The 22294-nt window shown below is 45.4% G+C and overlaps 1 protein-coding gene across 1 annotated transcript in view; it reads right to left on the bottom strand.

Annotated features, from left to right (window-relative positions):
* The window catches only part of LOC133104509 (BOS complex subunit NOMO1), a 52077-nt gene that overhangs the window by 26143 nt on the left and 3640 nt on the right, over nt 1–22294 (bottom strand). Inside the window, exons 3-15 of the mRNA XM_061210352.1 lie at nt 20902–20947; nt 17923–18023; nt 17118–17224; nt 15107–15179; nt 13094–13246; nt 12148–12285; nt 11728–11817; nt 9345–9450; nt 9003–9153; nt 4579–4753; nt 3073–3214; nt 1917–2048; nt 735–871 (exon numbers count right to left, since the gene is read on the bottom strand). Coding sequence (XP_061066335.1) covers nt 735–871; nt 1917–2048; nt 3073–3214; nt 4579–4753; nt 9003–9153; nt 9345–9450; nt 11728–11817; nt 12148–12285; nt 13094–13246; nt 15107–15179; nt 17118–17224; nt 17923–18023; nt 20902–20947 — 1551 coding nt within the window. The remainder of the gene's footprint in view (nt 1–734; nt 872–1916; nt 2049–3072; nt 3215–4578; nt 4754–9002; nt 9154–9344; nt 9451–11727; nt 11818–12147; nt 12286–13093; nt 13247–15106; nt 15180–17117; nt 17225–17922; nt 18024–20901; nt 20948–22294) is intronic.

Below are 22294 nucleotides of genomic sequence, written 5' to 3'. Positions count from 1 at the left end.
GCACTTGTAGTTAAGTGGTTAGAGCATTCAACTGGCGTTGGAGACACCAGTCTCACTGCCTCTGGTGTCTAATATAAGCGGCCACTTAATTGCCATTTGCCTCCATTTCTCCACTGGGACCTGACAGTGACATCTGCCATTGCTGGAAGTCAAAAAATTATATGAAGTTCACAAATGGGTCTACGTAGGTGTACACAGGTGCCCCCTTTCCTGAAACCCACTGCGTACACTGCCTATCCAGCTGCAGAGACTACAAGAGAAAAACCAACTCTGTCCTCAGCTGCACCTGTTCATAAATAATAGCAGTGTACGGCCAGGAAAACTTCAAATACGTAAGAGGTTTACTTAAACCTTACGATGCCCCTGGGGAGTGAGTATTATGATCTCAATTTTAGAGGAGAAAACTGAGGCTCACAAACACTAAATGAACTTGCCCGACGCTACAAAGCCCACGTGCTTTGCACTACGTCAACGGCTTCCCCAAATCACTAGTCAAAGTTAGAATTTAACGTGGAGCCAGGACAAGGAAATCTCCCAAACAAAGGCATCTTTCCACTAAGGGACTCAAAATACTTCCTCATGGTGCTTTCCATAATAGGCGGGTGAGTCGAGGGGCAGAAAGGGGCTCCACCTTGACTATCTATGCTGATAGTACTCTTGGCATGCTAGTCCTTCTCGCTCTCCAAAAGGCGAGTGTCCTTCCACATACGAGAATCCTCAGAAGCCCCGCTTACCAGAGTGATGGCGTGAGAAAGGGAGCATCTCAGCATATAGCCTGTCTGCCTGAACTCAATCGCTGACACGTCGTCCTCCAGAACCTCCACCTCTAGACTCTTGTTCTTCCAGCACCAATCTTCATGCAGGATGCTGACTGCAAAGGACACAACACACACCCAGGTGGGAACAGAGCACACCGCCTCCCTGAATGCCCCCAGAAAAACAGTGCTAATGGATTCTATGTGTGAGCCTCTATACACATACATACCAACAAATATGTGTGTGTGTGTGTCAGTATACACATAGAGCTGGTCACACTGGGAATAAGTAACTGCTAAAGAAAAACTGAAACCAATGGCCATTAAAATCACCAAGAAAGAAATTCAACTGGGTCTAAGAGCAGGCTACGAGTAAGACATTCAGGGATTGGCCAACTTTTTCTGTAAGGTGCCAGAGAGTAAATATTTTCACCTTTGCAGGCCACATGGTCTCAACTATTCAACTCTGCCTCTGCAGCACACAAGCAGCCACAGACGATAAACAAACAAGTGGGTGTGGCTGTGTTCCAATAAAACTTTATTCATAAAAACAGGCAGTCGCCCTCAGCTCATAGTTTGCCAACACCTGACATAATAGAAAATTCCCCAGAAAAATCAGCCTACTTTATAAGCCATTCACTGCCAGCAGCTCCCAGCTAAACTCTTGACAGAGCAAAAATACAAGCAATGGGAGCTTCTCAAGAAAGGCGGAGAAAAGAGAAACAACATTCGCCAGCACCTTCTGCTTCCCAGGCCCTGTGCAAGGGGCTTCACATACTGGATTTCATGAGTCCTACATTCCGCAGAAAGGTTCTATGACTCCTATTTCAGAAGGGGAAACTGAGTCTCGGGGAGATCAAGAAAGCTGCCTCGCTCACACAGCTGCTAAGTGGTAGAACACGTCAGTGTAATTATTTCACACTCTTTTCCGGCATTTAGAAATAAGATGGCATGAGAAGAAGTGTGTGGGTCATCCTGATGAGGTGGCCGTTAGTTCATAAAGCCTCAACTCCTGCATTACTGCCCAAGGCTAAATAATGCACATTCAAGGTCAAGAGGCAAAGAAGAGTTAAACGAGTACAACTGTACAGCTGGGACGCAACTTGAGAGCAGGTTTCTAGAAAGTGTAGAAAGACAGGAAGTGCTGCCTTCGGTTCTTACTTTTGTATTTTCCGGGCAGCACGTTGTCAAACGTGAAAGTCATCAAGTTGACCTTGCCGGAGAGCTGGAGGCTCCGCTTCTCGCCCTGGCGGCTCAGGGACTGCAGGGTCACCAGCAGGTCACCGCAGGTGTCTGCAGAGAAAAGATGCGGGGGCCTCACTTGACTGCCTTGTGAACCGTAGTACCCGTTCGAACCCTCAATCTCTGTGTGCTGCTTCCCACCCCTTAGCTCCTGAAGGACAGTGCCAGGAGGTTCCTTCAAAGCTAACATGCATCTACTTGATTCTAGGAAGTCTCCCCCTATGCTTGTCATCGGTACCAAACAATGAAGCCACCCAGCAATTATTGCATCGGGGGAAGTAATATCTATGGAGCATCAACAGGAGCCAGAGAAAAATAGACAAAGGTGATGAAACTTTATTGAAAATCCACTTCATACCAGGTATAGAACTGGGCCCTTTATCATCATCATAACTAATCATCATTACGAATAATGGCAAAGATTTATATGGCTCTTGCTGTGTTCCAGGTACTTCCAACGGCTATACATACAGTAACTCATTTGATCCTCACAACTACCCTGTGAGGTAGGTACTATTAACATCTCCACATTACAGATGAGGGACTCAAAGCACAGAGAGGTTAAGTAACTTACCCCAGGTCACACAGCAAAGGTTCAAGTCCATGTGGTCTGGTTCCAGAGTCTATGATCTTAACCACTGTGCTACACTGCCTCTCTACATGACCGCATGTAAGCCTCATTAAAACCCCCTGAGAGCAGTAGTATTCCCATTTTACAGAAGAAAAACTGAGGCTGGGCAAGTGCATGCTTACAGTCTCATACTGGTAAGTGACAGCTGGGATGGAAACCTGGGCCCAACTACCATCTTCCTTTCAGAGTCAGAGGGGAATAAAAAGAAACCCACATGTTCTTTTGGAAGCCAAAGCAGCATTACTCAAAGAGAAATGTTATGGTGATTGCGGCAATTATTCAGAAAGAACTGCACATGACACAGACTCTCAAGACACCACTCCCCTGGAGCAGCTTCTGCTTTTACCTTCAATGCAGCCCAATGAGGAAAAGCTCACCAAAATCCCACCTCTCCCCACCTACTTCTTTGAACCTATCTGTTCTTGCTTTCAATTGACATCTTACCCAAACAAGAGACTTTCCCCGAAACCGATGCCAAAAACTGCACGAAGGCCACGTCCATCACAGGCCTGTCAGTCACAGCCAGAAGCAGCGTCTGAGGCTTCAACATCAGCCCCGCTCTGGTCTCCGCCTCAGGAACCATCACCTGCGGGACACACAGAACAAGGTCAGCGGCTGCATCAGGGCCGCTGCTCCCTGGCCGACATGGCACCAGAACATCCACCTGGGCCCAAGGCTAAACGGATTCTGTAGGACGAAGGTTCATTCCTAGGCCTAGTTTTATAATCACAACAAATCTGCATACAGCCGGTGTGAAGAAAACATACTTCTAAGCAGACATAAAACACTAGCCTTCAGCAGTGCCAGGGTGTACACAAAAGCGTATCGGGGCACGCAAAGCTGTCATTGATCGTGTGCACCCAGCTGGAGACCATACTAAATCCCAGAACCTGATCCTGGCTTGAGGTCACTCGTGACATGAGCTGTGAACTTGTGGATGCCACGTGGATGACCAACAGTGGAACTGGGCCATTTCTTCTTCCCTCACTTCTGTGTGCCTTTCTCAAGCTCACAGAGGGACTGGGAGAGGAGGCGGTGCTCGCCTTCTTCATCCCTGGTAGAGATCACATTCTGGAATTGCCCTTCCCTGGAAAAGTGCCTGATCATGCCTCTGAAAGGGCCTCTAAAGGCCTGTCCCTGTGTCCAACGTCACAAGACGCTGGCTGGCTGGTAAAGGAACTGCCAACCCACACAGTATGCTGTTCGTGGAAGCCGGGGCAAAGCTGTGCCCCCACCCCATCTCCATAGCGGCGGCGGGGGCGGGGGGGGGGGCCGATCCCACTGGCCCTACAGGAGAGCAAAGTCTTAGAAGGACCCTTCCCAGCCCCCTCCCCTGCTCTTCCCCAGGGAGCACCTGACTTGATGGGTGAGAGCCTGAGACCCCACGGGGCCGGTGGCCTGACCTCCACTTCTGTCTCATCTCTTGCCCACTGCCCCCACCAGTGCTCAGGCCTTCACCCTGGCGGTGAGACTACAAGCCAGGGTCTCCCCTGCTTCTCCACCTGCCTGGATGGAGAAATCAGGTGGTGCCTGCCCAGCGTCTTCAATTTACAGCAAGGCAGGAAAAGGGAAGCTCTGTTTGGCCTCAGGGTCCAGAAGTCATGCTCTGTGGATGTTACTGAGCTGCCATTAATAAAGAGTTCACTGTGATCTCCTTTGGGGACCCATGGATATTCAACAGCAGCCAGAAGCCTGAGAAGGTGGAGGCGTGACTGGCAGCCTGATACTAACCCCTAATAAACATCAGGACTGGAAAAGAGAAAGGCCTGTTGCATCACCTTCAAACCAGTTGCCTGTCTGCTCTACTAACTGTGACATGCAGGAATGTAAAGATTTCAGAATACGAAGTTGGGAATGGAAATGCTCCTTCTCAAACCCCATTTTAAGATAACCCTTTTTAAATCATTGGTGTTTTTTCAAATATCTTAAATAGAACAAAACTCGTCATACCTGGACTTTGTAGGTCCCTGGTTTTGCTTTAAAACAGAATGATCCCTGAGCATCCATCTCCACGGTGACCAAAGACTTGTCCTTGTCTTGAGAGGACAGGACAACTTTGTATTTACTCATCTGCTTGACAGTGTCAGGGAAGCGAATGATTGATATCTGGCCACAGACACTGAACCTGCAACAAGGGGACCATTCATTCCAGCATGAGAACTCAATTATCACAGGAAAGGTGCTTAGCAACCCAAACTATGCATCCCTCTTTCAGCCCTCGTCCCTAAGACTAGTATGATCTTAATGAAGAGACAGGAATGCAGCCCAAATGACTCCAGTTTTAAAAGCAACCTTTAGAAAGAAGATTGGACCTCTTTCTGCATAAGGAAAAGGCAGAGCGAGGGCCCGGGGTGGGGCTGTTTGTATGTTCTGGGTGACATCTGGCCATCCCCCACTGCAGAAGCAATTTTCAAACAATCTGTGGATGATAAAAATGTTTCAGATAATTGGGTCGTTGACAGTGGAGCCGCCTCGAACTGAGAATGTGCACTAGTCCTTAAAAGCAAGAGCTGTAAGCTGCCTATGAAAGTGTGTTATTACCCAGGGGATAAAACAAGGCAGGGTTATCAAAGACGCCTTCCTCGCCTGTGATTATATATAATGCACAGATAAAAGCAATCTGAGAGATCTGAATAGGAAAGGTAATTAAGTTAAACAAAAATGCAGAGCTAAAACTGAACTCCTTAGGAGCTAGGAGCCACAGAAGCAACTTATAAGTGAAAAGCCCTACTAAGGTAATGGCTCAGACTGGAGACTGCAATGAGCAGTGCGTAAAGTGCTACAAGGCGCCCCTCCAGAAGCACATGAAAGGCACATCCGCTCGCTAATAAACAGCAACGAAGCCCAGCGTCCGTGGAGTGACCGTCTTCATTTTTAGTCAGTTGGTGTGTTTAAGTGTAATAATGTCCCACAGCTGGAGGCCACAATCGCTTCTTCAACTGCCTAAAGGTTATACTTTCTAATCTTAAAGAGAATCACTTTAGATAAAAAATCAGTTGTGCCTTTTGACAGGAGAATAAAAAATGCCGGATTCAGTGCTGGATAATTATGGGGTGCACTAAATGCTGGCACACCCACTCTGCTGCAAAGAAAAAACAGCAGAAGGAACAAGAAGGCGGTGGAACGCTGTGTGTGTGAAGTCCGGGAGCGAAGGAAAGCACAGCCGTCTCCCTAAAGGGATGTGACCAGCCCAGCCACAGGGGCTCAGGCTGGGCAGTGAGAGGCAAGAGGCCACAGCCCACGGGCCAAGTCACACCAGCCACCTGTTTCGGGAGGGACCATGAGCTCAGATGGTTTTCACACTTTTAAAGGGGGAAAAAAAAAAAGTCAAAAGATTATTTCATGACATAATAAATGACATGCTACTACGATGTCAGTGTCCACACATAAAGTTTTCCTGGAACACAGCCAAGCCCGTTCATTTATGAACTGTCTGTAGCGGGTTTCATCACAGAGACCTTATCAGCCCGTGAAGTCTGAAATATTTATTCTCTGGTCCTTGACAGACAAAGTGTGCCAGCCCCTGATCTAGATTCAAAGGTTTGCCTTTTGGTTCCCTACTGTGTACTATCAGAGAAAATGGATAGGAAGGGACTACTGATGGAATTATTCTCAAGGACCTTCCATATTCCCTTCATTTGTGTCCATGTCGGGGGGGGGGGGAGTCCCCTTATTCATTCTAAGTTGAACCTCTTTGCCTAAGTTTTAAATATTTTAACCATACAATCAGTTTTAGCTCGTATTCTCAATTAAAGATAAGTGTCCAATTACCCTAAACCTCAAATATATATTGGTTTAGTTTAGAAAAAGAACTAAAAAGCCAGTAAGACAGTGTTTTGTTATACTGAAGCTCTTAAAAATTGATGTGTCAATAAATTATTTCATCAGGATTTAATACATTAATGAAGAGAAATCAGTAATTTTGGTGCATCGTGAGACAACTATATTCTCATTGCCATTTAGACAGAAGTCAGAGTTTGATTTTCAAATAAATTAGCAAATAATTTTTTTAAAATGGAAAAACAGAAAGAGTAAGAAATATCAATGAATTAAAAGGCAAACGGGCCAAAAGGAAAATGATGAATTTTTCCAATGATGCTCAACAGATGTTGTTTCACTTTCTTTGACCCAAATATTCCACTTTAAAGAAGAAAATAAATATAAAATTAAATTACGTTTCCTCATCTCCCTGAATGGCACCTCCTCCATCTACCCAGATGCTCAACTAGGAAACCTGGGCTCTGATGCACAAAGCCTCCATATCACTCATCAAATCCACCTACGCCTCCTCCCTTCCCCGCCAGCAGGATCCCAGGTCCCACCGGTCACCATCTCCTCCAGACAACTGTCACACCTCCCATCTACGCCCTCCACTTATACTCTGGCTTTCCTCCAATCCACTCTCCACATAGCAGTCGGGAGAAAAAAAGACAAAAAAAAAAAAAAAAACTTTCCCAAATGCCCTGATCCACATGGCTCCCTTGATGAAAACTCGTCAATGGTTTCCCACTGCACTTGGGGAGAAGCCCATCCCCACAAGATGGCTACAAGGCCACGTGGCCCTCCAGCCTCACCATTGCCCCCAGCCACGCTGGCTGTCCCCAGCCCGACCCCAGAGCTCCCCTGTCCCCTCCAGGCCCTGGCACAGGCTCTCCCCTCTGCCTGTCAAGCCCTCCACTCGGCTACCTTTCAGTCCTCCCGAAGGTCTTGGCTTCCACAGCACCCCTCCTAAACGAAGTCCCCTCGGGGTCCCCGAGCTCTTCCTGCACACCCACCCCAACTTACCATCACTGACTCCTCGTCTTCAGTCTGTCTCCTGGACCCCTGCCTTTGTGACGTTAGCCTGGTTCCCTGCACACACCCAGCACTTATCACGGTGACTCTCCTGGAGTCGCTGCTCAGAACTGTTTATGAGGGAAGCAGGGAGAACTGCAGCCCAGGAGTCACTTCCTGAGGCTCCACCACGACACACACGGCAGCAGGCTCCACGGGTGCTCTGCTTCCTCGCCTGCCTTTCAACACTGAACCTCGGACCCGGACCCCCCACCTGCCTACAGACAACGGTCACCTCCTCAGCGACCAAGCCAATAAAGCATGTCTTCAGGGCTCAGCTCCTGGACCTCCAGGACCGTCGGGAGGTCACACCTAAACCCCCGCCCCAGGTTCTCCTGAGGCCGCCCCTCGAAGGCTGACGTTCTATTTCCGGTCCACTGATCCACTTCTACCTGCTCTTACACATTCGAGGTTCTGGCTGCCACCTGCCACCGAGTCTTTACGATCTTTACGCCGAGATTTACGATCTGTCCAAGCACCTGGTGGAGGGCGCCACCTAGTGGACCTATGGACCGCCGCGGCCAAAACTGACGCCTCATCCCCAACTGGCTCCTCTCCCCGTCGACGGCCATCCTGCCTCTCAGGCTGGGAACCCCGAGACATCTTCCCGATCTGTCCCTGACTTCCCCATAAGACAGGCCCTCGTTAACTCTGCTTTCAGGCCTCCCACACCCTCTTCTGTCCCCTTCGAGGCCTTCCCCCCAGCCATGGCACCACAGTGTCTCACTGAAGACAAAAATCTAACCATGTTACCTCCATGCTCACACCGTTCACCGGCCCCTTGACTTTTCTCCCTGGTGGAGAAAATCCCCGTCTTCCAATGGGGAGTGAGGAGGCCCTCTGACATCTGCTCCCTTCATCCACCCAGCACTTTACACTCCAGCAACACCAAGTGCTATGCCCCCATCCGCACCGCGCTGCTCTGAGAGGCCTCTTTCCACGCAGACCCTGCTCACCACCCGCCACCCCGTTAAGTTACTGTTTAGTGAGCACCTATTGCCAAGGAGGGATGGCAGCCTCCCCATTCTATAGGTGACACACGGATAAGAGAAAGACCCAAACTCTGACTCCAAGGCCGGGGTTCTCTGCACTAGACAGTGTCACTACTTGATGAAACTATAGGAATTCAACCACGGGATATCCCCTCACAACTCACAATAAGTAACACAAAGTGGGAATAACTGTGACAACGACCCGAAGCATCTTACAGCAAACGTTCTCAACCGACTACATTATCTTCCAGTGAAGCCAAGGCAGGCCTCACAGATGTGAAGTCAGGCACAACAGATCTTCTTCTAACTTGAACCCATTTTAACTTTGAAGCAAGATGATTTTCTTGAAGCAGCTAACAGTTAAGCACCTTCAGTTTATAACACTTAGCTATGATCTTTCTAAAGAAGCCAGCCTGAGTTTCTCCATAGGTGTCTGAGACTGGATGTGGACCCTTGGCAGAAATGCACGGTCAGATCGAAGGTGGTCTTGTTCTCCGCTGGCCGCCAACGTAAGCACCGGCCCTTCCAGGCCCCGCAGGCCCGCCTTACCCTGTGGCGATGATGTCAGCCAGCTGAGGCGTGTTGGGTGCGATTTTGATTGAGACGGTTTCAAAGTAGAGGTGCTCCTTCTGGGCGTGGATGGTGTACGTCCCGGTTGTTATGTTCTCCAGACGGAACGAGCCATCGGCTTTTGTTTTGACTGTAAAACAAAAACAGGCCGACAAAGGATGAGACAAAAACAACTGTGTAGCCCTCATCTACACAGGGACACTCGAGACCAAAAGCTGGCATGTCTTCATAGAGTCGTTAAGATTTTCTTTCCTTTCCATTCCTCTCTGTGAGCAAAACCCAGCCCAGGCAAACAGGCCAGGGCCCAACGTGTCTGCCCACCTTTGATCTGGTTGTTCAGGGTGACCACCGCATCTGGGACACCCTCTCCTTCAGGTCCGTTCAAGACCCTCCCAGTGACAGAGAATCCCATGACGTGGAACACCGGCTAGAAGATGAAGAACAGGGAGGAGGCTGTCATGTGCTTGAGCAGCAGAAGCCCCCCTCATGCCCCTCACGCCGCCGCTCAGCACCCCGCCTACACTGGCTTCTCCTGGTGCCCCATGCCAGCCAGCTCCCTCCCAGCTCACCCACCCGCAGCCCTTTCCACGTCTTGTCTTCCGCTTGGTTTATGTGTCTGGGCCCTCCTCACTTGTGAGGGCCAGGGCTTGGCTCTCTGCACTCAGCTGGGCTCCAGCCACCCTGATCTTGGGTTCCTGCATGCTTTCCCCACGAGGGGCTTTCACACCAGCTGCTCCCTCAGCCTGGATCTCCTCCCACACCTGCAGAGGATGGGGGAGAGGCCGCCCCTTCTCGTCCTTCAGGTTTAGCTCAAACTGTCACCACCTCTGAGATGCTCTCACTAACTACCCTCTCTCGGGAGCCCCTGCCTCACGCCCCAGCCAGTTGCTGCCCATCACACTAACCTACTCTCTAGGCTTCAGCAAAAACCTCCCCAGTATCTGGTATGTCCTTGTTTGATTTCTTCTAGTTTGTCTACCTCCCACTAGAATGTGAGCTTCATGAAGATAGGGACCTTTTCTGTCTTTGTCACCTGGTACACAGTAGGCACTCAATAAATGACTCCTGAATGAATGGATGGATGCATGCATGCACGCATATATGCAACAGCATTTGAGCTCTAAGAAAATAAAATGGCTTCCTCTTTAGTCAGGTAGCTCTTCTTGATCCTTCTAAAAAGATGTGGTTAACCCACTTATTAAATTATATATTCACTCAACAATCACTTTTATTAGGCACCTACCACGTACCTGGCACTAAATCACGTGCTAGGAATACAGTAAAGAATAAGACTCAAGGGTCCCGACCTCATACAGCTTACAAGCCACTCCCTGAAATTCCATTCATGTCTGTTTAAAACCTTGCATTTGGTTGTGATCTGGGAAATGTCTTTCCCCACTCGCCTGCCCCCATCCTTCTGTGCAAGCCCCTTGAAGCACTAAGGACTTGACCTTCACCCTTCCATCCCCACTCCAGGGCACAGCGCTACAGTCAAATGCTTTACTGAATCTTAAAAGGCAGAGTCAGAACCCCACTGAGAATGTGACCTAAACGCTAGCTCCCACCAGTTTAAGCTACTTTAACGCAGTACTTTCTAATGTAACATTAAAAGAAAACGATTAAATTTAATTTTTTCAATAACTGTAACACTGGGTGGTCCACTTATGAAAGACTGCTGTTTTCTTTGGGGATTTGCTCTATCTAGAAAATTATCTACAGTAACCATTTTCTACGTCTGTAATTAAAGATAGAACTGTGATGAAAAACACACTTACCGTCTATTTTAGGGCCTGTATCACCCCATCCATCACCCCACCTGTCATTCCACTGCGGTCCAAGCTCTGTCAGCTCTCACTTACTCAACTGGTCCCTCACTTCCACCTTGCCCCCTGCAGACTCTTCTCAACATGGTAGCTGGAGGGGACACACCTCTTTTTCTGCTTAGAACCTTTCAGTGGTGCCAACTGTCACCCAGAATGGCCCACCAGGACCTGCACAACCTACCCCACCATGTCTCTGACACTCTCTCCTCTTCCTCCCTTCTTCACTCGCTCCATTCTAGCCACCCTGGCCTTTCTGGGGTTCCCTAAACCTTCTGGCCACACTCCTGCCTCAGGACCTTTGCACCTGCCATTCCCTGTCTTAAACACTCTTCCCACAGATGTAAGTACAGTTCGTTGCCTCTTCCCCTTCAGGTTGTTACTCAAAAGTCACCTTCACCCTAAGGCCTTCCCAAGAACAACCTATGAGACCTCAACCCTATCTTAACCTTGAAACTATATAATCTCCTTTCTTGCTTTATGTTTCTAAAGAACAAAGACTTTCTCATATACTTTCTTATTTACTTATTTGTAAGTATATTGTCTCTTTCTGCCATTAGAACATGAACTCCACAAAAACAGGAACTTTTGCCTCTTTGGGTCACTGCTATATGCCCATCGCTAGAATAGTACCTAAAATATATGTCACTGACACTCGGTAAATATATTTCATTGAATGAAGTAGATGTAAATAGGGCTCTGATTCTCTAAGATAAAGACATTATGTGAGAGAGGTGAAGGATCTAGTGGATCCCAGAATGAAGTGGAAGAGAGTACAACATTCAGTTTTTTCCAACGGTACTTCTAGATAAACTTTTTTTTTTTTTTTAACACGTTTGCAACACCTGTGCCCAGGGATGGGAACTCCAACAGAGAGGCCTTACCTCAATTTTCAGGCTGTCATGTTCCACTGTAAAGTCAAGTCTGGAAGGAGCAACGTCAAAGGTAATCCTCTCCCCTCTATAGAATGGAATCTGGAAGGAAAAGTCGGTTAATTACCAAGAGCCAATAACATGATTCAACCATCAATATTAATACTCAATCCAGCAGCCCACAAATAACCAGGGGTTCAAAGTAGGCAAAGAGACACTATTAATCATAACTGTTTCGGATTTAAAAGAGAAAGACTTGCACTATTCCCAGCTGTTACTGAGGGGACAGAGTTACATCTTCAGTAACTGCTAAATAAAATGTTCACTGAACTGCAGGCCAACCATTCAGTCCTTTGATATCCAAATGGCACTGACTCTTCCTGTGATATAAGTGTCCCAAACATAAACAGAACAGAAGTCGGCTTCACTCACCACAGTATAGCCCCCACTCGGCAACGAATAGAAGGAGAAGGAGCCGTCTTCTTTGGAGACCGCGTGGCACAAATACACCAGACTCTCGTCTTGGGGTTGGAACCCGGGCACTGGGGAGATGTTGCAGCCCAGGACATCCTATGCCAGGAGAAAAAAGCCAAAATGACTTCCTTTTCCACTTACAAGTTCTGATTATTATCAAATAGCCACGCTTTAAAAATACTTGCATAAGTTTTATTTCACAAAATATATATTTCTGAAACCTAGGACATAGCAGAGGACATAGCAGAATGTAAAATCTTTACATTCAAGTTTGAAAAGTTAAAAATGGTCACCATCCTCCAGGTAAGAAACCGGAGTGGTCCAAGTTCACACAGCTGGTCAGAGGCAGAGCTGGGATTTGTCTGAACTTGGGTCTGTTTGATTTCAAAGCCAGTGCACTTTCCAATGAATTCCACTGCCTCCCAGTGCAGACATTCAATTTCTTGTGAGTCAACAGAGAAACACAAGGTTCTTAAATGCTGAAACTATAAATCAACCTTGACCTGCATTTATTTTTTATTTAATTTTTTTTTAATTGAAGTATAGTTGGTTTACAATGTTGAGTTAGTTTCTGGTATACAGCAAAGTGATTCAGTTACACATATATATATTCTTTTTCAGATTCTTGTACCATTATAGCTTATTACAAGATATTGAATACAATGCCCTGTGCTACACAGTAGGACCTTGCTGTTTATCTATTTTATATGTAGTGGTGTGTGTATCTGTTAATCCCAAGCTCCTAATTTATCCCTCCCCACCACCCGCTTTCCCCTTTGGTAACCATACGTTTGTCTTCTAGTCTGAGTGATCTGCATTTTAAACCGTGTATTCTTAGTCTGTGATCTCCCATGCCCCCAGCCCTGCCCACAATCTCTCTTGTTCTTCACTCTTCTTTGCGTACCTCTTTGGTTACTAAAGAAGAGAAGAGAAGAAACTTCACCCCTTTCATGGGTTCCCCATCACTGCGGACAGAGCCAGACACGTTGTAGCCAGCCACTATGAGGGGGCCCGCGGCATTGGCGTTGGAGGTCGTTACTCGTACAGTGGTGCTCGCCTACAAGAGAAGACGTCAACTTCCAAAAGAATAAACACTCACAAAGCGTTTAACAACACGAGGACATGCTGACACTAAAATATTAACTGGGGGGAAGCAACACACAAAACTGCACGGGTAGTACCATAACAACTGTTTTTTAATTCGCAAAATGAAGTGAAGGGAACTGTGGCAAAATGGAGATGATGGTGATTTCGTCTAGATGGTAACAATGTACCTCTTTTACAGTTTTCCACATTCCAGATTTTCCATTTCCACTCCTTTATGCTCTTCTGTATGTTCCAATTTTTTTTTAATGAACATGCTTTATTTTTTTCCACGTTTAATGGTATGTATGTGTGTATTTTTAAACTCTTTGTCAAAGTATAATTCACATGGGGAACACTGCACACAGTCTGAGCGTCCAGCACAGTGACTTTCCCAAACTCACCATGCATCCAACATCCAGACACAGAACAGAACCGGCACCCCAGAAACAGAACAGAACCGGCACCCTAGAAGCCCCCCTCATGCTCGTTTCCAGTCACTACTCCCCCAAAGGGCAACCATTATCCTGACTTTTAACAGCCTGCTTTACTTTAAAACACAATTTTACATGAATAAACTCATATTCCTTTATGTATACAATTAACAAACAATGCAAACCTTAAAATGTATTCTATTTATAATGTGTAAGCTATGGAGTTTTAAATGAAATATTTTTCAATGTTGCCCAGAAGAGAAAAATCCTGAAAACAAAGTCATAAACAGAATACAGACATATCTAGGTGTGAAACTATATCATCAATTATAAATGCGTAAAACTTACAAGGTAAAAACTGAAATACTGATGCTTCTTTAGCAAAAAAATGAGACGCAGCCTCAAAACTAATATAAAAACTAACCTGTCAAAATGCTCTTTAAGTCTTAACTTCAATTTGTTTCTTCACAGTTATTACAGAACCTCACTTAGTATTTTTCTTCCTTTTTTGATCTTTTATTATAAACTATTTCAGTCAAACAAAAAATAGATATAGGGATCTATACCAAAGAACACCTATATAAGTTCCAACCAGCTAAAGAATAAAAGAGAATACAATTCTAGACCCTTGCAGATGCCCACGTCCCCTTCCTCCCTCCCTCTACAAACATCAGTACCATAATGAATATACTGTTTGCCATTCCCATTCACGTCTTTATAATTTTCTACATGTGAATGTATCCATAAGTGGTATTATCATAAGTGTTTTTAATGACTATATAAACAGTATCATATTTCCTTATCCTTCAGCAATTTGCCTTTTCCCTTCAACTTTATGCTTTTAAGCAAGTCATATTGATATGCGTAGCTCTGATTCATTCATTATTGCTGACATACAGAATTCTATTGTGTGATGAAACCACAATCCATTCTCCTCTTAAGGGACATTTAGGTTGTTTACAGTATTCTGCTACTACAAACAAAGCTGCAATAAACATTCTTATACATCCTCCTTGGGCACATGTACAAGAGTTTCTAAATTGTTAAGTATATTTATAGATTGTTGTTACAGACTAAAAAAAGAACAATAAAATAATCTCATCAGGTCCTTCTGGTGTTGATTTAGCTTAAAATAGCTACTGTTAATAACAGACCAATTTCACAGCAGGATGACAATGTTGTTACCTAAAACTGAAACCAATATAAGCAACATCTGCTACAGGGAGGGAGTTCTCCTGTATAAGTACCACCAAACTAATCAGCAGCACCATTGTTTTTCTCCATCGACTTCTAGAAAGACCATAAAATCATTTCATATCTGGAATTGAAAACCTCTACATTTGTCCCCAAACCAGCACACTGTTGGCACGGCCATCAACATAACTGAAATAAATGCTCACCTCTTTCAATGGCCAGGTTGGATGAGTTGCAAGGATTTCGTAATCTCCAGGAAGAACTTTAAAAAACGCAAACCTAAGAAATACAAAATACCACTTCACTTTCTCCCAACAACCCGAGCACTCCTAATTTTAGGACAACTATTGGAAGCATAAGAAAATAATGTTTGAGTTATCACGAACTTGCCCTTAGCCAGTTAAATGAGCATAAATGAAATTCAATCCTTCGCTGTACAAATCCTCATCAGACAACACTTATTGGGCACTGGCTGTGTGCAAGGAGAGGGGTTCGTGTGCTAATGGGAAGGAAGGCTGATGTTTCCCTTAACCCCAGAAAGTTCTGGCCTAAAAACCAGTCCCTGTGGTTCAGCAAGGATCAGTCACAGAACATTCAAGTGTGTGTTGACAGAGTGAGAGGCATGAACAGGAGAGAAGGGAAGCATCCAAAGCAGAAGAAGTGGGAAGGGACGAGAGGTGGGTAAAGAACAGAGGACAGACCCGATAGGCTGAGACGGACGCTTACACAAGATGACACTAAGCGTTAGGGGAGGGCAGGTGACAATGAGCTTGACTCCTACCCCAGAGTTTATTAAGACCTGTTATCAGACACAAATAGAAGCCAATCTGGGTTCTTGCACAAAGCAACTGTGATGAAACCAGAAGCTGACAAAGATGATTCTAGCAGCTGTGAACAAACCAAGACCAGAGGGGGATGAGCTGAGGATGGAAGCACTACCACCAGGATTCTGACACATTTAGCCCTTCAGATTTGCAAAGCATCGGACCATGAAAGGGCTAATTCCAGCGACAGGAACTCCAAAAATTTCATGCAATTTCTTCTTCTGTGGTGGTGTTTTATTACATCCAATGTTGCCTGTAATAACTGGATAGAGCTTGGAAATCACTTTGCTACAAAAGAGTTGACACTGCCACTGGATTTTGGTCTGGGTAAGATTCAGCCTCTACTTCACGTTCATAGCATCCCAGTTCTGCACGTTACTGTCAGTTTAGTTAGTGCACAGGAAAGAGATTTGGAAAGTGATTCGGAAAGTTCAAGTCACTTTTCCCAGCACGGTCAGCAGCAAATTACTGAAACTAGAGAAAATGAAAGTCCCACATTCAACCCCCTCCTCTGATCCCCTACAGATCAGGGGAGGGGGTTGGAGAGGCATCAGTAAGTATTTTTCAAAACTGAAATATAATTTCAACAATCATCATTTAAAAATTGGATGATGTCCTGACAGACTCATTACAAACTTCTATTTTGCAGTTTAGTCAGATTTGTGTATTGAAGTAGTCAGTGGCGATTTGCGTGCTTTCAACATTACCAGGTGGAACTATTCTGATATTAATCTTGGCACATCTATTAACATTTACAACTCAACAATATAAATCCATTACATAAATGCTTTAAATTTGACTCAGCAAGGTTAATTAAGTAGTCATTAGTTCCAACTACAAAATGATTGTGATGTAATAGTGATAAAATGATTTTTAAAAATCGTAATTGAGCTAATCTGTATTGAGCTAAGTTATTAAGCACATATTCTATGCCAGACAGTTTGAAATGATAATATCGTAATTTAATCTTCTCAATAAACTTAAGAGGTAGGTTCCATGATTATCCTCATTTATAAATGAGGAAACCAAGGCACAGAGGCGTTAAGTAACTTGCTCTGGGGCAGACAGCTAGCAAATGGGAGAACCAGGATTCGAACCCAGGCTGTCGGGCTCCAGAGCCAGTCCCAACCATTAAATGAAGGCCTACCATGTGCCAGGCCCTGCAGCAGGTGCTTTATTTATCTCGTATTTAATCATTGGATCAACGCTAGATGTAATGGGTCAAATGACTTCCATTTTACAGATGAGGAACTTGAGGCCCTGAGGGGCAGGAACCTGTCTGAAGTTAAGAGGCCGAAACAGGATTTGAACCCAGGTCTCCCTAAATCCAAAGCTCCCCCCACATCAGGGCCCGGCTCTAGCCTCGGGGCAGGGCGTAACATGCATGACTCACTTTCCGCCAGGCTGTGTGACTGTGGACTGGATCTTTGCTTCTGTGCCTGTGTTTCTCAGAGACACCTGAACTCCTGCAGGCCCCAGGGGCTGCCCTTTGCTGAGAACCTGACGTGGAGAAGGAGGAGTTAGGAGCCGCCCGGCAGCAACGTTCTCCTCCCAGCCGCACTGTCCATCCTGCTCCTGCTCCCCACACGAAGTCCATGACCTTCTTTGGGTCAAGTTTCCTTGGAAATGATGGTAGAGATTGTGGATACCCTTCCCAGGGAGGCTTCGGGACAGGGAGAGGGAACAGCAACAGTAAAATGACACTTTGTTTCATTGACTCTAAGACACCTTCAATTAAAGATGCACAGTTATTTTACAAACCACTGCGAAAGAATAAACACCCAAGGTCCCCATCTCTAACAAGAAACCCACACAAAAAGCCGGGACCAAAGGCCCTCACTCTCAGGGTCAAGGGAAAGGAGAATAAACCCACCATGAAGAAAAGGACGGCAATAAATATGCGCATCTCAACCGTGGCGCTGGGTGCAGGGAGGGGGAACTCTCCCCTGAGAACCTGTCCCTCTAAAAAGCCATCCTGGCATCTATACTTCGACAGGGGAGTGACCAGCAACCTAGACCCGGCCCCTAAAAACACCCGCTACGTTTTACATGCAATTTCATTGAGCTCCCAGGCCCTCTTGAAGCTTATCTGTGGGTCCCTTGTGGGCTCAAAGCCCCCAGTTTAAAAACGTCTTGCTTTTTTAAAGGTAAGAGAAGACCCAGTATGTACCACAGAGCAAACGTGACAAATGCCAAACCTTTCCATTCACGGAGAAGCCCGTGAACACGAAGTTGACGTCCCCGCCCTTCGTGCAGATGTCGCTCACACCATCCACGTAGAGCTCCACGGTGGTTGGCTCTGCCCAATGACAGGGGGAGGGGGGAACAGGGTACAGGACACAAGAGCAAGCTGAGTTCTGGGACAGGATGAAACTGTCTGCGTAAAACACATTGAACTGCTTAACTTTCACTGTATTCACTTTTGAGCCACTCACATGGCTTGAAATCCGAAGGCACAAGGAGGTACACAGGGAAAAGTCTCCTTCCCACCCCTACATCCTGACACCCACTTCCCCACCCCAAAGGGAACCAGAGTTTAGAGTATAATATACTTTTGTAACAGTCTTGCAGCTGAGCTGTATCTCAGAGTCCCATGGAAAATCCAGTGAGTGCCAAAGAGTTTTATTACTGAACGCCCACCACAGACCAGGCACTGAGCTAAGTACACTTAATCCTGACAACTATCTTAGAGGTAGGTAGTAACATCTGCAGCCGATTGAGGGGTAAAGTGGGGCACAGGAAGGTTAAGGAATCTCCTAAAATCACAGAGCTTGTGAGGGACAGAGCCCAAATTCAACCCCAAAAGTCTGGCTCCACATCTGTCTCCTGACCAAGTACAGGAGTTCGGCCACATTATACCAGAACTATAAACTCCAATGTCCATAGTAACACGGTGGATTAGAAGTCAGCAGACTGGCCAAGTGTGGACTGCAGCAAACGGAAAAAGGGCGACAGCTTCTACCAACTACTGCCACGTGACCCAGTGCTGCCCAAGTTTCCACCTTCTCAAGAACAACTGGAAATCTGGATTTTATGTGCCGTGTCCTGATTTTTCAATATTAGCAACTAAGTCAAATTTAAAAAAAAGCTGAAGAGTTCATCATAATAGGGGTTAAAGTTGAGTTTTTAAAAGGTTCGGAAGACCGTGAAGTGAGAAGCAGAGGAAAAAATGGACCAGTCAAGAGAATTTCTGGTAAAATGAAGAATGACGCACATACACAGGGGAAAGCACCAGTGAAAAACGGACAAAACCTTGAACAGGCAGCTCACAAAAAGAGGATATCCAAATGGCCAGGAAACATATGAAAAAGTGCTCAATCTCATGGACCATCAGGAAATGCAAATCGAAAGCACAATGAGAGGCCACCACTCCACCACCAGGACGGCTAAGATGAAAGAGACTGACAGCCAGTGCTGGTGAGGATGTGGAGGTCTGAACTCTTACACACGGCTGGTAGAGCAAAGTTTTGTGACATCTACCTTGGCTGTCCGGCAATCTCTACTAGGGCTGAACATGTAAAAAGTCTATCGCCCAGCAATTCCACCCTGTTATATACTCAACAGAAATGTAGACATGTGTGCACCACAAGATATGTACAAGGATTTCGCAGGAGCACTGCTCCTAGTGGCCAAAACTGGGGCGCAACCCAAATGTCCACCAACAGTAGAGGGGGTAAATCACTTGATATTCACACAGCAGTAGAATGAACTAATATACTAACACATAATAACACATAATAAGGATGAATTCTGTGAAAATTGTCAAGAGAGAGAAACCAGGCACAAAAACGTACCTTGTGTGTTTCTATTTACATGAAGTTCAAAACAGACAAAATAATCTATAATTTTAGGCCGGGCGGCGCAATTAGCAAGTGCCTGGGATGGGGCACTTCTGGGTGCTGGTCAGGTTCTGTCTTGTCATCTAGGTGGTGGTTACGTGAGTGTGTTCATTTTGTGAAAATTCATCGCCTAATATCCCTGTGATGAGTACAATTTTCAGAAAGTATGCTATAATTTAATTAAAAAGCTTATTAAAAGAAAAAGAACTGACAAGAAGGGAGGGGATTCAAACAAAACACTCCTGCAAGCCACCGATCTGTGACCTCGCTGACCGATTTGTCGTCTCTCTGGCCGTGGGTTGGCTTTGACTCCCCTCCGCTTTTCTGGACCGCACCAGCCAGGCACCCCCGGCCGTGAACTGAGAAAGAGCTTGTCGCCCAGATGCGAGTTGGCTGTCGCTGCCGCTGTGACAGCAGGGACTCAGTTCTTCCCCTTCTAACTCACAGGCAGGCCTGGTAGGAACAACTGGGCCCTCCACGTCTCCCCCCAAGCTACGGAACTGGGGTCACACACCCTCTACCGAACGTCAAGGTTCCGCTCTCCAAAAACACCAGCCACGTCACAGCAGAACCCCTTCTTCTGATCCAGCCCACTCCCACTCCTCCAACTTTGCTAAAAGACAGTCACCTCAGGAAAGTCTGGAGCTTTTGCTTGTACGTGTGTGGAAAGACTGCTTTTAAGTGTTTACTAATTAATTGCCAATTATGTGCCAGCGATTCTGAACACATAAATACACTGGTCCATTAACCCTCCAGTAGCCTGTGAGGCAGGTACTACTACTCTCCTGACCCCTAGTGAGAAGACGGACGCTGACCCAGCGGAAGTAACTCGTCCAAGGTCGTCACAGAGCTGGTAAGGCCCAAGGTTGTCAGATCTTCTGATCTCTTAAGAGAAGTAAATCTGGATTTTTATGTCAAGTCTCACAATGTTTAATGTTGCCATTAATTCTCTGAAAAATTTTTTTTAAAAACACTGAGGGGGCTAAGAAAGAGGCCATCCTGGAAGAGGAACAACGTCCCCACTCCTGACCTCTATATTCATCAAGTTCTACTGGCACTTAATGAACGAAGCTGCTAAAGTGGAGTTTTCTGAGAGGTACAAGAAAAGATGCCTACTTTAAGAAATATGACAGAAAATCTTAAGGTAGATCTAAAGTAAATCCAATCTACTCTAAAGTAATAGGGGCGAGGCGGTTAAAAAAAGAACAAAAAAACCCTCTTCCACACTAGAAAGGAATCCTTAATATTTTAACAATCTATGCACTCTGTCAATTTAAATTAATATTCAGCATATAACCTAATCCTTTACAGAGTATACCTGGTTATTTGTTAACTTACCAAAACTCCACCCTAGAGGAGGCTCAATCTTCAGAATGAAATCTCCCTACAAGGAGAAAAAAAAAATCACTGCAAAGGACTAAGAACTGATGACTATTCAACTAGTTTAATTTAGTTTAGTGCTAGCCTATTATCTAGAATTTTCACACCTGAAATGGAATTCCAAGCATAAACTTTGTACTTGTAAATGGTAGTGAGCTCTTGATTCCCTTCATGTGCTGCAATCTCAACCCCCGAACCTCCCATTTAACCCATCAAAGAGTTACAAAGACTCTGTATTCAGCTGCTCTTGGTCTTTTGATTCCAAACATTCTATTAATCCAGTCTCCTGTTAACCCCTCATATGACTAAGGTTGCCAGGGTCAGCCAGATCTTCAGGAACTAAAGTCATTTCTTAAAACTAGATTTTACATACACCCTTGAGTGAAGGGTTCCTTGAGAATGTTTTAATAGTTTAAAAAAAAAAAAAAGCAGATTTCAAGACCCAACTAGTCTACCTCTAGAAATCAATCTTATGGATTGTGCATAAAGATGTAAGTTCAAGAATATTTATTGCTGTGTGGTTAGTAATAATAATTTTAAAAACTGGGGAAAAGCCTCTGTGTCTATAGAGAAATTGGGAATAAATTAGTTTGGCCTGCCTCTGACATGTGTGCCGCCGTTAAAAGGAACGTCCATACATGCCGATGTCCAAAGTGTGCCAAAACGTCACCACAGGGGAAAAAAATCACATTGCAGAACAATGCCTAGTGTTTGAGTCCATTTGTTTTTTTCTTTAATCAAAAGCAAAACTACACAGTATATTAACTACTTTTGCAACTTCCTGTGAATCTATATTTCCAAATAAAAAGTTGAAATGTGGGGAGGATGAGAGGTGGGAGAACGGGTATGCATGGATACCCATCTATGTGCACATGTGTTTGTGTATCTGCATATATGCACATGCATGTATATTCGTGGATATCTGTACAACTCTAAATACAGAGAAAGCCATCTGCTAGGATACACACTGAAACTTTTATCAGAGGTTATCACTACAGAGGGACGGGGGTTTGGGGGATAAAAGATAAAATTTACTTCATATACTTCTAAACACCTTGATATTTTTCCACAAAGCTCATGAATTCACATATTACTTGTATAATTCTTTTTAACGATATTTTAAGCTACTTGCAAGTAAAGGGTTCTATTAAATCAGGGTTTCTCAGCCTTGGCACTGGTGACATTTGGTCTGTCCCGTACAGCATGGCAGGATGTTTAGCTCCATTCCTGGCCTCCACTGACGAGATAACTGCACCACTCTCCCTCCCTCACAGTTGTAACAACCAAAAATGTCTCCAGACGTTGCCAAATGTCCCTGGAGAATTGAGAATCACTGCATTCAATCAAACCA

This window comes from Eubalaena glacialis, chromosome 13 (assembly GCF_028564815.1).
Source record: "Eubalaena glacialis isolate mEubGla1 chromosome 13, mEubGla1.1.hap2.+ XY, whole genome shotgun sequence".
NCBI lineage: Eukaryota > Metazoa > Chordata > Mammalia > Artiodactyla > Balaenidae > Eubalaena > Eubalaena glacialis.
Note: the sequence above shows the minus strand (reverse complement) of the source record. Positions and strands in the feature narration are given on the sequence as shown.